This window comes from Glandiceps talaboti, chromosome 1 (assembly GCF_964340395.1).
Source record: "Glandiceps talaboti chromosome 1, keGlaTala1.1, whole genome shotgun sequence".
NCBI lineage: Eukaryota > Metazoa > Hemichordata > Enteropneusta > Spengelidae > Glandiceps > Glandiceps talaboti.
In genome coordinates this window covers 25,312,076-25,328,544 of record NC_135549.1, presented here as the reverse complement: position 1 = coordinate 25,328,544, position 16,469 = coordinate 25,312,076, and the positions used below count along the sequence as shown (strand labels likewise).

Sequence of the window (16,469 nt, the reverse complement as noted above, 5' to 3'; positions counted from 1 at the left end):
TTGTCTACATGCAATATTTTATAACAGTAGAATGCATGTTTTATTGTTTTGAAAGGGGAAAGGGACCTTTCTTACATTTATTTCACAATTCTTCCTAAATGCATTTGAAATATGTATTTTTTTCATATTTAATACATATGATGTAAGTGAATCATTTAATATTTTTTGACGAATCGGAGTTTCAAATTGTAAAAATGCAGATGCCGTATAAATGAAACAAAAAGTGAAAACATCCTCAAAAAATGAAGAAAATCCACTCTTGATTAATCTCGAAAATTGTGAAAAATAATTTCAGCAAGCATGTCCAATTTGAAACCATTCACATTTCTAAAAATGTGTTCCGCAGGAACATGTACAGCTGGGCCAGGAGCCTAGAGGAAATGCTCATTTTACTTCCGCGGTATAAGAAAATAGATCCCATTTGCCAAAAAATATTAACCAAAATAGAATGAGTAAAAAAAGCTTTCTGGTACAGCCAATGAACCATTTTTTTCAATTTCATAAAAATGTATCCTATATAATTTAAAGTAGATAATTAAAAGGCCTCCTCTCCTATTCCCGTATGCGGATTGATCATCATTCAGACGAAATGCAAATAGTCCAATGACAGCCATCTTGTCGGTAAAGAAGAGGACTTCTGATCATTGAATCTGCTGTATTAATATCTGATTATTTGTAGAACGACTATAACGTCTGGTTTTCGCAAACATGGATGAAGAATATGATGTTATAGTGCTGGGAACTGGTCTTAAGGTGAGATTTTTATCGTATATCTGGCTTTGCTGAGCAATAAGCACGCCCATTTCTTGTCGCGAATTGAGGTGCTGTCAACATGCACGTTGCATTAGTGGTGAAGATCATTTTTTATTACCTTTGTGTTTTAACGTGTTTCTGTATCCTTTCTAATTAAATACACCTTTTCATTTCGGTCTTGTTATTATTCTAAAAAGTGCATCTGTTCTCTGATACCAAATTTTGAAACCGGTGTCATCCGAGGATGACATCATCGCTATATTATTAAAATTATTTTTCGAGAGCAGGTTGACATACAGACACCATGGTACCGTACACTCCCACCACATATTTGCATCGCGTGTTGCTTTTCATGAAATCAAAAAAAAAGTCGATGAAACGTGGAGAAAACATTAATTAAACTTAACACTAATAACAGACAAGAACGGATTTTAACAATAGAGCATTCGAACGGTTTCACCAGGGAAACAAAGGGGGTGTGAAGAAAACAACTGAGCACCTTTTAGTTTACGTTTGATGAATGAATGAATGACTGCACGATTTACATAAACAGTTATGTTAACACAGCATAGCATGAGACAATAGGTATTGTTGGTGAATAGATAGATGATGTGGCATTGATGATCCAGATCATATGTTTAGCAATTGCAATAATACAGCTCATTGTGTGCACATAATGTTTAGCATAAGAAATGCCATCAAATATTTCTGTGCAATCCTGTCATCGAAATGATGAATGTGCACATGAAAGGTAATCCACTCCTAAGCTCAGTCAAAGCAAGGTTATATGTTAGTATGTTACACTCATTCACTATGGTGAATGTCAAAATGTAGAATAGCATACCAACTCTGAACTCTACATATCTTTTTTCGACCTTGGTACTAACTTATGGTTAGGTAATGGGGTTAAAACATTATCCCTATCATTACCAACGATTGGCCACTGTGCTACACTTTTCCCCTGTAAATATTATTTAAGACTCAAGAGCCTTCTTTGAACCCGATCAAAGCCCTCTAACCTGCAGAATATTCATCTCGATATATACACTATTCTTGAGCATATCCTTAGGTTTTACTTCTTCAGTAGCATATATACGTACATGTAGGCGATCATGTCATCCCACCTACAGACAAATGATTATTGATATCTAGATTTTGTGAGCAAGTACATCATCATCGTATATCATATATGACTTATATTACATCCTGCAGTGCACCACAGTCTTAGTCGAATAACTCATTGCTTGCTCCCAAGAAGGTGCAAACTGTTCGCATTCATTATAAATTCATTCCCAATGATAGTGATCATTTGTGTAATACATTAGTGCCCTTATTTTCAGACAGCCTACAATTATCATAGCAACAAATGCCAGTTTTCAATAAACACTTGTACAATGTTATCAAAACATTATTCACTCCTAGCCATGTATTGTTTTTCCACATATTTATGTGTTTCATCAATATTTAATGAGCATCCTGTATGCATATGATTACGAAAGCCACTCAAGTCTTTGTGAAAGTATTTGTCATACTACAGGGATTGCAATGTTTTTCATGCTTGTTGAATGCCAGCCAGGCAGAGAATTTGCATGAGAATGAAGCAATGTAATTGGATGATATAATTAGATGTAATTGTAAATGTCAATGTTAGTTTTGATTGATTCTCTGTTATTAAGTTATTAAAACGAATAATGATACAGTATTTGGGACAACATGTATCCATCAGTTTTATTTTCATGTACATTTTACAGTTTTTAATGGACTGATGTATGAAATATTTGCTGTCATGCATAAATGAGGGGGTTGATATACAAGTAGTTAGATAATGCCATAATTAATTACTTCATTTCTAGTAAGTCACCGTCCATAATTACATCCTGGAAATTAGGGTGTCCTACTGTCAGAATTTGTTGAAGCAAAACATTTAAATTATAAATATCACATGTAGCTTAAATTAAGGGCTTTTGTCTTCTAACTAATATCAGCAAGTTTAGTGATTAGTACCTTTTGTTAACCTGACAGGAAGTTCTTTCATATACAGGTCAGTTCACTCAGCCTCAATAATGTCATCATTGTGGTGTGTGAGTCTAATATGTCTGTCTGTCTGTTTATTTGTGTCTCTATTTGTCCTTGTGTAATAATACAAATCTGTTCCACTGATATTTTAAATTTACCTTGTACCTTGTACCATATAGTCTTGTATAACAGATTGTGAACACTTTGTTTTAATATCCCCCTGGTGAGGGCAATTTCTGATCAACCTTACTCTAAGATAACAAGTTCCGTAGAAATTATGGTATGTAGATTGGTTATGCTCACTTCAAAATCGACTGGATGATTACAATACATGTCATTGAAATCCAATGTTTGTACAGGAACCACATGTACAGTTATAATGAGATTCAAATCAAGTACTGATTTACAGTGTATATGACCTTACCTTTAAAGGTATAGTTGAAAATTAGCTTGTCGTTTTTACAGGTTACAGAAACATGGCAACACACAAACATTGTTTAACCCTTCAAAGGCTAACATCCTATTTTAGAAACCATGTTCTAATCCTTAGAAACCAAGTTCTCATCTGCCACAGCCACTGTCTTTTTACAGGGACTTGACCTGAAGATGGGTTTATAAGGTTAATTAAGTACATTGTACCCTGCATTTCATGATTATTCTTTTGCATATAGCATTTAAGTAACATGTTATTGTATAGTGGAAAAGTATGAGCATATAAATAGAAGTACATGTACAGCATTATGAACAAAAAAATAGGTGCAAGGTATATTGTATCAAGTGTCTTATAAGTTACACTGAGATTTATCTTAAAGTCTGATATGGCCCTACAGTGCAAAGTTTTGTGGAGAGACCTGTGTGAAATGTTTTTATTATATATATGACTGCAAGTGCAAGTAAGGTATGGGAATAGCCATTAAAGTTAGGCTGTACATGTATGTAGATTTGAAATCTGAACACAGAGTTAAATTCTGAAGAATTAAGCATGTTCGTGGTCTGCTATTTCAAAGCTTTAAGGGCAAACATTTTGTCAGAATTAGGAATGTTGCATGTATAATGTCATTTTGTCATTGCCATACATGTAAGGGACTAGATTCAATTAATTTAAAGATAGCGGCTAGCCATTAGCTAACTCTGACATTCCGTGTAGTGTCAGCGAAATGACAGTAAATTAATTCACTAAATTGGTTGATGTCCCTGTGTGTGAGAACATGTGTATATGCTTCTCAACCCCTTCCACTGTACACGTACTAGCAGATCATGTGAATAATTTATGTATAGGTTTGTTTCATGTTACATGTACATGTAATCACCATGCTATGTGTTGTATAGTTAGCTTGTACTGAGAATACTATGGATTGTAGCACAGGTCAAATACAGAGGGTGGGAAATAACTCAATATTTCCTTTCCCAACTAGTAAGTTAAAATGAATTTCCACATATTGTATGACAAAGTTTGACGTTGTGTACATGTACTGATTATCATGTGCACCACATGACACAGCTTTACACTGATGTTGTTGTAAGGATTAAATCTTGCATACAATCAGCTGCATTGTATATTATAATATACATAATACCGATATTATAATATACTGCAGCATAATAATACCATAAGCCCTGGATATACCAAAATCTTGATGCTAATGAAGAGTAACAAAGTTGTTTTCTTTTCCTGGGATATCAGCCAGTTAGTTTGACCCATTGAAAAGGTGTGCCTATGTATGATTACAGTGGAAGAATTTATTGATTACCACTCGTAGTCGTACTGTTTCTGAAAGTTAATGGCTTTTGTCACCATTATGTATTATGGATGTTCCCATGAATGGCTCTCCATCAATTGTAAAATATGCAACACATGTTAGTTTATATTAAATTACCAAATTCCATCTTCTAAAACTGCATAATGGTGTCTTTTTGTCCAGTGTTTGAAATGTGGACACCACTAATATCTACCTTTACACAAAATATTTAATTTGCTGCCTTCTGGGTTATGGTACAGCGTAATTAAATCCAAGACAAGTCATTTTCTAAACAGGATATACCCACTAGTCCGTACACGTAGAACAGTACACACTCTTCAGTCTTGTCCAATTTCCTTGTACATGTACATGTAGGTACTTCCTTGTTTTGGAGCTAATGTATACTGCAGTGTCTTATTTCTAAATTCAACACTGTACCATTTAATTTTGCTTCCAAATTAAATGTGTCTTCTTTTATCAATATGAGCCACAAATCTATTAGTATTAGCATATCATATGCTATATTTTTAAATCTCTGTTTATACAATCAAATATGTTATGTATATTTCAATTATTCTTGTTATTTCTTTCACTACCTTCCATATGTAATGTCATGAATATTAATCAGCACATTTATACTTTATTTGCACATATCAGTGTTCACTTTCGTTTCATACATGTATCAAAGTAATAGCCTAAGAATAAGATACAGGTGGAAGTTATGAGTTTAGAATGACAGATTTTTTCTGCAGACATTCATTATATACATATTTACAGTCTCGGTATATGAATAATCCAACAAACAATAGACAAAATAAGTTTCAGAGCCATGGTACATGTTATGACCGTCTGATTAAATAACAGTTCCTTATTTATTACATTTCAATTTCTATTGGAGTTTGAATTTTATAAATAGACAGATGTATACATGTCATTTTACTAATAAAACAAGTGCTGTTTATCACTATAGTGACCACTGAATATTATGACAGAACTCCATGACGCGTGAGTGCAAGTGTGGTGTACTCGAGGTATTTGCACAAGTGCTTGCGGTGTTCTCTGCAGCAGTACTTCCACAAGCGTAGCAAGTGAAAGTGCAGCAAAAAACACTGCAAGCAGGAGTGCAAATACCCTTGACTCGTGAGTACCCAAACTGGCACTTACGCAGCATGGCGTTCTGACACTACATGTACGCAATCACGAGCTTTCATGTAGAATGAACAAATGATCATGTCCTCATTTGCATATCATTTGTATACAGGTTTGCAGTTATGTTCTTGGTATTGCACTGCACTGCAAATACCACTAGTCCACTAGTAGTACATGTACGCACATTCACTAGTGCAAGTAATCTCTGGTAAAATACATTGTATATTGTATGTAATAATACTGTGTCTTGGTAAATGATAAACCCAAATCTTTCAAATACTAGATATTCTATTCTATGTTTCTACATCTACCAAAATACTGCAAACTCCTGAGATATTTTACTTTGTGCACAGAGTCCAAAATACTTGTATGCTAGTGGCCATTTTTGTTTGTCTGACGATGTCAAAAACTTACTGTGTGACATTACTGATTAATTGGGACATCTTGACAGGCTATTGAAAGAGAAATGACAGTTCCGTTCCTGAAAGCAGTTACATGTACATGTAGCATGTTATGTTTTTATTTTTCATTGTTTGAACATCAATAAATAGAGCAGAGTACAATCATTAATTAAAGGGGCACAGGCTGAGTTTTTGGGTGTTGTACTGTATTTTTTCTGCATGTTTTTAATTTAAATGTACTCACAGTATTCTACTTACTGAAGCATACTTAACTATCACTTGCAATTGACTGAATTCAAGCCTGGTATTGAGATATAAATTATGAATGATCCGATGATGTATTTTATTTTACCTATAAAAAATTATCCCAAATTGCAATCAACTGTTCCAAGAGTGCCAGAAAACAATTGATATGTCCTAGAAGGCATACATATACATTAGCATACTAGAATAACTTAATCTAAAGGTATTATGTACATGGAAGTGTTTTGACTAAACTGTTTAATTAATCCACCCCACCCCCCGACCCCGGGTATTTGGTTGCGTGCACGAGTAATTATTAGTTGGACAAAACAGGATTTTAGGAGCAGTGCATGATTTCTACATTATTATTTTTTTTTAAATCATTTGTAAGGGATTCAGGGTGACTGAAAAGTGTATTCAATTGTTCCGCGTCTTGGTTATCGCCATAAATAACAGCTATACAACTTACAAGTCTTGGGGTTTCTTTAGCCATGAGAAAATTATGTAGTAAATTTGATTTTAGCTGAAATTACTCTGATTCTGACCTGAATGTTAGCAAAAGATACAATGTACTCGCATATTAAAACAACTTACAAACTTGTATGAATTGAATTTTTCGTGCATGACACCACGTAACCATGGAGATGTCATGTGCTTCATCGGTTGTTAATGCTAGTTTGTTTTTGTCTCTTTCTTTGCAGGAGTGTATCCTGAGTGGACTTCTGTCAGTGAATGGGAAGAAAGTTTTACATATGGACAAAAACGCATATTATGGTGGAGAAAGTGCTTCAATCACTCCTCTAGATGACGTAAGCTAATTTTCATAATTCTTATATTCAAAGTGTACATATGGACTTGTGTCATAAGATGTGTAGTTTAAACATTACCATTACTGTATGTTTTCACGTTTGTTAGTGCATCATGTTACCATAAGGGCAACATGATAGTAAACTTTTGTGTATGTGACTGGGTTTATTATCGTGATGTTATGCAGCTTGCAGTCTCTACAGTGTCATGAATTGCAAATTCCAAACTAATTTTCCTAAATTTGGAAGCAAATGTCAGATGTTTCTCATTGTGCAAACATGATAATGAAGACTTTACTACTTAGTCTAGTAATAATACGTTCTTGTACCATGATCAAAGGTTCTTATTACTTGCGAGTAATATTTCGCCTATTTGAGTTGACAGGCTTTGCCAAACTGTCCGTTTGCTGGTTTTACCGTTTGACTAAGCCTGTCATCCTGAAGAGACGGAAAGTTACTCATGAGTAATAAGAACCCTTGACTGTGGTACAAGAACGTATTATTATTACCGTTTTACCGACCTGATGAATGTGTTTTAAGGGGGATGATAAAGACCTGTTTTATGATTTGAGGGTTGAACTGTATGTATATTCCATAACACATAACTACATTTAATACTGTGGTACAACTCCACTTTAATTTGCAATATTGTAAGTTTTTTAGAACAGTATTTGTTCCATGTTATGTACATTATGGTTTGCTCTGGTGTGCATGCATACTAGTAACCTTTGCAACTTGCAATATTGAAAACATTAGTGCATACCAATGTGCAGAGGGTGCGATAGTTAGTTGCACTAGAAAATGTATGATTGTGTTTATGCAAATTTGCTTATTTCCAATAAAGATATGCAAACAGAACCCCATGCTGTGTGAGTGCCAGTGTACAAGTGCAAATACCTTGCAGTGTTTTCTGCTGCACTTACACTGGCTACACTTAGTGATTTTCGGCCATAAAGAACGTTAACACTGCAAGCACTCGCACAAACCACAAGTGTGCCACAGTTGCATTCATGGGTCACGGGGTTCTGTCATACATGTAGTTGTCATCACACTTCACATTCAGAATCAGGTGTGAGAACATATACAAGAAAAAGTTACCATGTCATTCAGATACAGTGTATTTTGACATTTGATGAGGTTGCATTTCTTGTATTTTACAGTTGTATAAAAAGTTTAAGTTTACTTCGGGGCCCAAGGCCGAAATGGGTCGTGGTCGTGACTGGAATGTTGATCTCATTCCCAAATTTCTCATGGCAAATGGTAAGTTGTAAATACCATGGTACACCAACTGAAACTATATTCAACTGTATATGATGTGTTGGTTAAAAGTTGGTCAGGGTTGTGTTTTCATATGGCTAATGGTGGCAGGCAAATGTTCTCTTACCCATTTCCAGGCTTTATCACAGCAGTCATCTGGTTCATGCATGCTCCTCTTAAGGTCCTAAGCAATATGAAAACCTAGCCAGCAACTAGGGATGTCCAAACAAAACTTTGTTTCTGAGTAGAAATTGACATGATTTACGAATGGTGTTTTCCCCAACTGAACTCTGGTTTGATACAAATAAGGTTGTCAGAGGTTTGGATAAGCAGAGTTCAAAGTACCTGGCGACACCGGCTCCAAAGCAGGTTAATTTAGCCCCAGCGCAGGTAGATTTCAAAAACCACGGTGCACAGCATGCATGTCAGTTATTAATGGAAAAACTGTACAAATCTCTTTATTAATGGAAAAACTGTACAAATCTCTTTATTAATGGAAAAACTGTACAAATCTCTTTATTAATGGAAAAACTGTACAAATCTCTTTATTAATGGAAAAACTGTACAAATCTCTTTATTAATGGAAAAACTGTACAAATCTCTTTATTAATGGAAAAACTGTACAAATCTCTTTATTAATGGAAAAACTGTACAAATCTCTTTATTAATGGAAAAACTGTACAAATCTCTTTATTAATGGAAAAACTGTACAAATCTCTTTATTAATGGAAAAACTGTACAAATCTCTTTATTAATGGAAAAACTGTACAAATCTCTTTATTAATGGAAAAACTGTACAAATCTCTTTATTAATGGAAAAACTGTACAAATCTCTTTATTAATGGGAAAACTGTACAAATCTCTTTATTAATGGGAAAAACTGTACAAATCTCTTTATTAATGGGAAAACTGTACAAATCTCTTTATTAATGGAAAAACTGTACAAATCTCTTTAGATTAACAAGAAATATCCTTAAATAATTGTTTTAGATTGTCAAAATATGTATTTTGACACTCAAAAAAGGATTGAATTATATCAACACTAGTATGATGAAAGCTCTTCTGTGCAAAAGTATAGTCTAAGTTAATGGATTTAACTTTGTATTGCACCAAAATTTAATATATTTATATCAACATTAATCAATCAATTGACTTGTTGTGAATGTGGAAGTCAAGTGTGCGCGAAACCTTGCTATCTTTGAGACTTGAGACTTTGCATCAAATGCAAGACATTCAACATTGTGTGCACATACATGTAGGGCCCTGGAACATATTCATGATCAAATAATTACTCCATGAGCTGTGACAATAGTCGACTCATACAACATTTATTTTCTTAATGAATCTGAAGCTCTGTAGACCAGCTGGCCCTGCTAGAATTAGTCATCAAGTGATCATCAAAGTTCTTTTATGAGATTCATCCAAGTCAATGGTAGGAACAAGTAGTGTAGTTATTGAGGTAACTTGAATTCAACAAAGAGTGTACTGTGGTGCCTGTGAATTTTAAACTTGTTATCAACGTCACAAGTTCATGGTGACACGAGTTCTGTTATAAATTTTGCTTTTGTAACGTTTGCCAGCAATTTGATAATAAAGAGTATGTCGTCCTGTCTGTACAACATAGTCCTGGTTACAGTTCATTCTGTATGCGTAGAATAGCAAGCTGTTGATTGACTAAATTGATGTACAATCTGTGGCTTAGTTATACATGTATATAGGATAGATATAAGAGCAAGCATAGTGATCCTGGCATGACGCATCATGTTTGTCAACAAGAAAAAAAAAGCAGTACATCCAGACAAGAATATCACATTATCAGATGACTGCTCAACTTAAATGCTACCTTACAAGATTTAAAAACTGTATAATTAATTGTTGATATTCATTCTTGTACAGGTCAACTGGTAAAATTACTGATAAGTAGTGGTGTAACAAGATACTTGGAATTCAAGTCAGTGGAAGGTAGTTATGTGTTTAAAAAGGGTGGTCATATTCATAAAGTACCCTGTGATGAGAAAGAAGCTATAAAAACAAGTAAGTGGTGTTGACTTAATGATCACTTTTGTCACAATCAGTTAGTGGCAGTGAAAGCTCAAATTGGAGAGAATGTCTAACAGTAATGTTTGTTTGTTCGTCCATTTACCTAATGTGAATGTTTGTCTGTATCACTGTCAGAACAATTAGCTGTCTTGAAATTAGTCTTGTAACAAAACCTCGGATCTGTGCTCGGAAATTGCCAAACAAAAACCAAGGATACCGTACCACTGTTGGTGCACCTTGATGTGCATAGTGCCTGCTCCTTTGGCAGTGTGTGACCTGTGGTTGCTTTTTACAGTTAGCAGAATTGCCCGAGGGTCTAATACAGAGTATCTTGAAATTTACATTGGTAAAATAACTAGGCTGGTGCTCCAGTCTTATCTTTGACAGATTTGTAGTTTTTTCTAGTTTTAAGCTATTTTGCTTTACAGAACTGATATGTGATCTTACACAGGTTTAGGTTGCACATCATATGTAATTCTATCAACACATTGTTGTAATGTGTTTGTAGGTGAGATGAGAGTTTCTTTTGTTTATGTTGCTTATCACCATGCTGTACACATGTAAATTTCTGGATTCCTTTGTTTGTAGGTCTGATGGGATTGTTTGAGAAACGTCGTTTCCGCAAGTTCCTGATGTATATAAATGATTTCAGTGAAGAGAACTCAAAGTCTTGGCAAGGTATTGACCCCAAGAAATCCACAATGAAGGATGTGTATGACAAATTTGGTTTGGATAGTAATACTACTGATTTCACTGGACATGCTTTAGCCTTGCATAGGAATGAGGAGTAAGTATGGAGTTCATAACACTTGCTTGAAGTTGATTCATTGTAGAGAAATATTCAAAACAAAGATTTTCAGGTGAATTTGTACATGTACATCCCCTCGTATTGTACACATTTGGATTGGTCAGGACTTAAGTAATCATATACATTATTTCACCCGATGTAAATTTGGTGGACAAGAAATGTCCCACAAGAGATTTGAGGTTTGTCTGGACAGTAATATTATGTAAGAGGGGTGTAATATCTTATAAAATGTTCTCAGAGTCAGTCCTCAATGCTTAAGCATGGAATTTTGCAAAATTCTCTTTTTAAGTGCCAGGAAGGCTAATTTTGATAGTCTATTTAGTAACAATAACTTTTCCATGATTTTGATTATTTTGACCAGTTACATAAATGAGCCATGTCTTGAAACAGTCCTCCGAATGAAGTTGTACAGTGATTCTCTTGCTCGTTATGGTAAATCTCCATATCTTTATCCATTGTATGGATTAGGTGAACTACCCCAAGGTTTTGCAAGGTTAGTATGGTGTGTTACTTGGTTTGTATGCTTTATATGTATACATACAATTTATAGTACATGTTACACACAAGAACATGCTTATTCAAGACACCCTACCTGTTACTTCTTTCCTGGTTGTACAGCTGGTATTATTACCTTCAAATCTTTAAATATAATTTATAGACATGGGTATTGGACAAAATATTGAACGAAATGATAAAGTTTCTAGCTGAATTATAATTGACAAGTTGAACACTTCTTACTTCAGGTGTATCTTCACAAATGTTCATTGATATGTACCCGATGTGCTTGCTTTCGTAGCTTACTAAAAAATGTATTGATTACTTTGTAGATTGTCGGCTATTTATGGTGGCACATACATGTTGGACAAACCAATTGACGGATTTGTGTATAATGACGATGGTGAAGTATGTGGAGTGACGTCAGGGGGTGAAACTGCCAAGTGTAAAATGGTTGTGTGTGACCCAACATATGTACCTGACAAAGTGAAGAAGAATGGTCAAGTAGTCCGTGCTATATGTATATTGAAGCATCCTGTCCCAAATACCAAAGATGCTGCTTCCTGTCAAATTATCATTCCACAGAACCAAGTGGGCAGAAAGTCAGGTTAGTTAGCAATTATTCTAACTGGTTGAAAATGAGTCCATTGTGTCCATCAGGTGGTCAATTTTGATGACAAGTGAAAGAGAAGGCAATTTAGCATGTTTGATTGTTCGTGTTTCATCTATTCATGTTTTCAGAGTGGCATTATTATTCATTGATAAGTCCTCAAAGGATACATAGTTTACAGCTCACAATACAATAAATAAAAACAATATGCTTTAGAAAAACCCTGAAAAAGAGAAGTAAAAACAAAAGGCAAATTACACAAATACACAAAACCAACTTAGCAGATGGGTCAAAACTCTAGCTGTATCGAACTTTCGAGCATTTGAGACAACGGTGTCTTAGCCCAGATGGGAGACTATCAAAATATGCTTTAGGTCACAAGTGGATTGATGTTCAAGTAGGACACTTGCTTCTGTAACACTCACTTTCTGTGTATAATGAGTTGTTTGAGCTGACTTTGTTCATTGTATTTTATTTGATTCTCGATATCTATGTAGCTGCATAATGTAACTTTGCCATACTTTGGTTTCATTTCCAGATATCTATATAGCTGCTGTTTCCAATGCTCACTTTGTGTCTACAAAGCCCTATACCATTGCATTTGTATCTACCACTGTTGAGACTTCCGATCCTGAGGCTGAACTGCAACCAGGCCTTGATCTGTTAGGATGTATTGAACAAAAATTTGTTTCTATTATTGATACTTTGGAGGCAACTGATGATGGATCAAAATCAAAGGTATGTATACAAAATGGCAAAGTATCAGAACTCCTTAGAAATTGTAATGTTGTTATTGTTGTTGTCTTACAAAAAAGACCTAGGGTACATCTGTGTGTGTGTCCTGTCTGTCAGTATACATCTGTCTGTGTCTATCAGTATACCCTCTAATAGTAGCCAAATTTTGTTGTTGTGAGTCAATATGAGAAAAACTGGGATTTCTTGCAAGAGATAGGGGAACACCAAATTGTGTGCGTCAGTGACACGTCAAGTTGGCTTAGAGGGCACATTTGTGTCTATGTGTTTGTTTGCGTCTGTGTCTCTGAATTCAATGGCACATTCTGTCACACTTTAACTTTGCAATAACTTATAGTTTACTAATGATGATGTTGTTCTTTACTTCTTTTCCCCCGTGTATAGGTCTTTATATCCTCTTCTTACGATGCAACTACTCACTTTGAGACAACTTGTAGTGATATTTTGGATTTGTGGAAACGCATGACAGGGTCAAGCTTTGATTTTTCAAGAGTGCAGAAGGACCTGGAGAATGTAGATTAGAATGGAGTACCTATGCGTAATCATTGCAAAATGCTCAGAAAATGTACACCTCCCCCAAAAAAACACAAAAACAAAAAAGATTGATTAAATGAAATACATGTACAAGCAAACCATGGAGTTCACGCAACCTGGGAGAAGATAAATCACCCTTTGAAATGAAATGTTCAATTATCTAAAGATAGATTTAAAAGTGATTTAAAAAGTAAGAAAACAAAAAAAAAATTCAATGTAATTTACCCATACCTGCCTAAAGTACATTTTTGTTTTGTGTTTGTTTTTCTGAGCAGACAGACACATTATCATAGATAGTATAAAGCAGTCACTGTATGTGAAACGTTTACACTTCAAAGCAAATTCTGATGGCATGTTAACACCATGTACCCTTTTTTTTAAATTTCCATTTTTTTTCCAACTAGAGTGCAATGTAGTCAGAAGCTGTACATTTTTGGTGATTTTAATTTATGATAGCGTGCTGTTCTTAGATCAAAGTGTCCTGACGATGGTCCAAGTAGTTCTCTTGTAGTTCTATACCTATCTATCTATCTATCTATATATATCTATGCTTGTAATATTCCAAGTACTAGTAGATCATGCAGTAGAACCAGGGTAGGGTAGGGTATGGTAACTTTGGTTTAATTTTTGAACTCTGTGAACCATGGTATCTCAGCAATGTGCTGTGCAGAACCAAGAATCTATTAGATTCTTCATCAATGTTCCAAGCTTTTGTTTGAACATTGAATAATATTTGAATGATGATGTCATACATTACATGCTCGGTTTCTTGTGTCTTACGGATGATTTAAATGTTCAGGACTCTTAACTCAAGACAGGACTTTCATTGAAAAAAACATGAAAAATAACAAATGCATATCTTCCCAAACTGAAAAGATGGTGGCCATGTTGTTTCAACTTGTTACATCGCAGTTTATCACCAGTTAGAGTCTATGTATGTACACCTGCAATTTGAAAGGCTAGCTCTTTGGACCAAGATATGCAAATGTAATATTTTGAGTTTATCAGCATTACGTTTTTTTCATTGCCTGTAGTATGTAGTTAAATGTTTGGATCGTTACCTGTATCAAGTGATCCCGTATTGAAAGAACAGTTCAATTCGTAACTCTCTGTGCATCCAAACCATGCACACAAGACTACCAGTACAAGAGTTGTACTTTGGTTGGCACTTACATAGTTTGCTCCTCAAGACTTTCAACGAAGCTCTTCTTTCTTTTTTCACAGTCCATTCATTTTAGTGTTCCTTTAACCTTGTAAAGCCTAAGGCCCCATGTTTAGGGTATAATTATGTAATGATATATAGACCTGCTCAAAACAAGGGACTCATTGGGTCGATATACTGAATTCTTCATGCAGTATTGTCTTATACAAATAACAGCTAAAAGATACTGACATTTTCAATCTCATAATTCTTTCATTCACTTTGCATGTTAATTTTTGTAGAGCATAGTGCACTGTACAATTCAAAAAAAACAAAAACCATTTTATTATGCCATTATAATCAAGAACTGTGTTTTACAAGGTTAGTTACGACGAACACTTTTCATAGTAGCGTAGTAGCATGGTAAATCATGAGGTAATTTTTTGATGATTATAGCAGTCATGGAAAGACATGTTTATCGTTTGTCCATGGCATATCTGAGAACAGAATTATGAAACTATTTCACTCTGTTTTGTCTCCTCCCCCTGACCTTTATCCAACTATTGTTTCCCATAGCAACAAGAGTTAGGATCTCCGAATTAGAGCTTTCAGTGTAACATTGTGAATGCTGTCTTTGTTACATTCTCCTAGATATTGTCAAATGTGAACTCACAGCCGGTATGATATAGCTGTGCAGGTTTATGAATTTCGATGTAGCTGACAAAACAGCATGATACTTGAGGAAAGCCCAGATTTTATCTGTATTCTATCTGGTTATCACTGTGTATATTTTTTCTGCTGCTGTTTAAAAAAAAAAATCTGGCTATGGTGATTTAGTCCACTCGTTTACAGCAAGTGTACTTATTTTCTTTCAGACTCGTGTATGCTAAAACAGTGACTATGTACTGTATTAAAAAGAAGTATAATAAAATATTTGTAGAGGCTGTCTTTTTTGTATGATGTTTGTGCTTAAATGTGGACGAAAGTGCATGCTTTGAGATTTATAGTTTGTCACCCAACGTTTTGCACTTGAACAAATTGATTGTGTATGTGCCACCCCCACCCCGTTAGGCTCTATGCACCTGTCACACAGCGTTTATGACCCATGGAAATTTGATTTATCAAAATGTATTGATAGACGAATGTTATATCAAAGGGCAAAGAATGTTTCATGTATGAACAGTGGGTAATTTAATGAGAAATGTTGGTCAATTGTATGCAAATCAGATTTTGAGGAATGGACAAAGGTAAAATACTGCATAAAGAACACTTGATACGTTATATATGTTGAAGTCCCCGAGTTATAGCATAGGCGTACGAGTTCAGTTTCACGGCTATGGTTACGGTTTTAGGTAGAGTATTATCTTGCATCATAATATGCAAATTAGATCGTTGGGGCCTTCCGTCTTGCATTCTCTGGCCACACAAATTTAGTTGTCTCCGCATGCAGAAACGCAAGAGTTTTTGTGTGTGGAACGAAGAACAAATGCGAATTTAAGAAAAAAAAAATGAGCATACAACCAAATATACTCTACATTTCCTTTAAATCTCATATATGTACGGTATTATATTAAAATCTCAACGTACTTTACAAAACACAGAAAACCACAAATACTATATGTATGGGGAGAAAACAGTTCGAACAGTAGTCCTGTCGAAAAAAATGGGTTGTTAATGACGATTTGAATAGGTGCAAAGAAAAGACAAACCAATAGAATTGTGGT

At 34.8% G+C, this 16,469-nt stretch overlaps 1 protein-coding gene across 1 annotated transcript; it reads left to right on the top strand.

The window, feature by feature from the left end:
• Nucleotides 1–610: 610 nt before the first annotated feature.
• On the top strand, nt 611–15,682 carry LOC144453602 (rab GDP dissociation inhibitor alpha-like). Its single transcript, XM_078144927.1, has 9 exons — nt 611–753; nt 7,003–7,110; nt 8,268–8,367; nt 10,261–10,398; nt 10,993–11,191; nt 11,574–11,705; nt 12,040–12,314; nt 12,856–13,055; nt 13,455–15,682. Exons 1-9 carry the CDS (start codon nt 709–711, stop codon nt 13,590–13,592), a joined length of 1,335 nt encoding a protein of 444 aa, XP_078001053.1. The 5' UTR covers nt 611–708; the 3' UTR covers nt 13,593–15,682.
• The last annotated feature ends 787 nt before the right edge of the window (nt 15,683–16,469 follow it).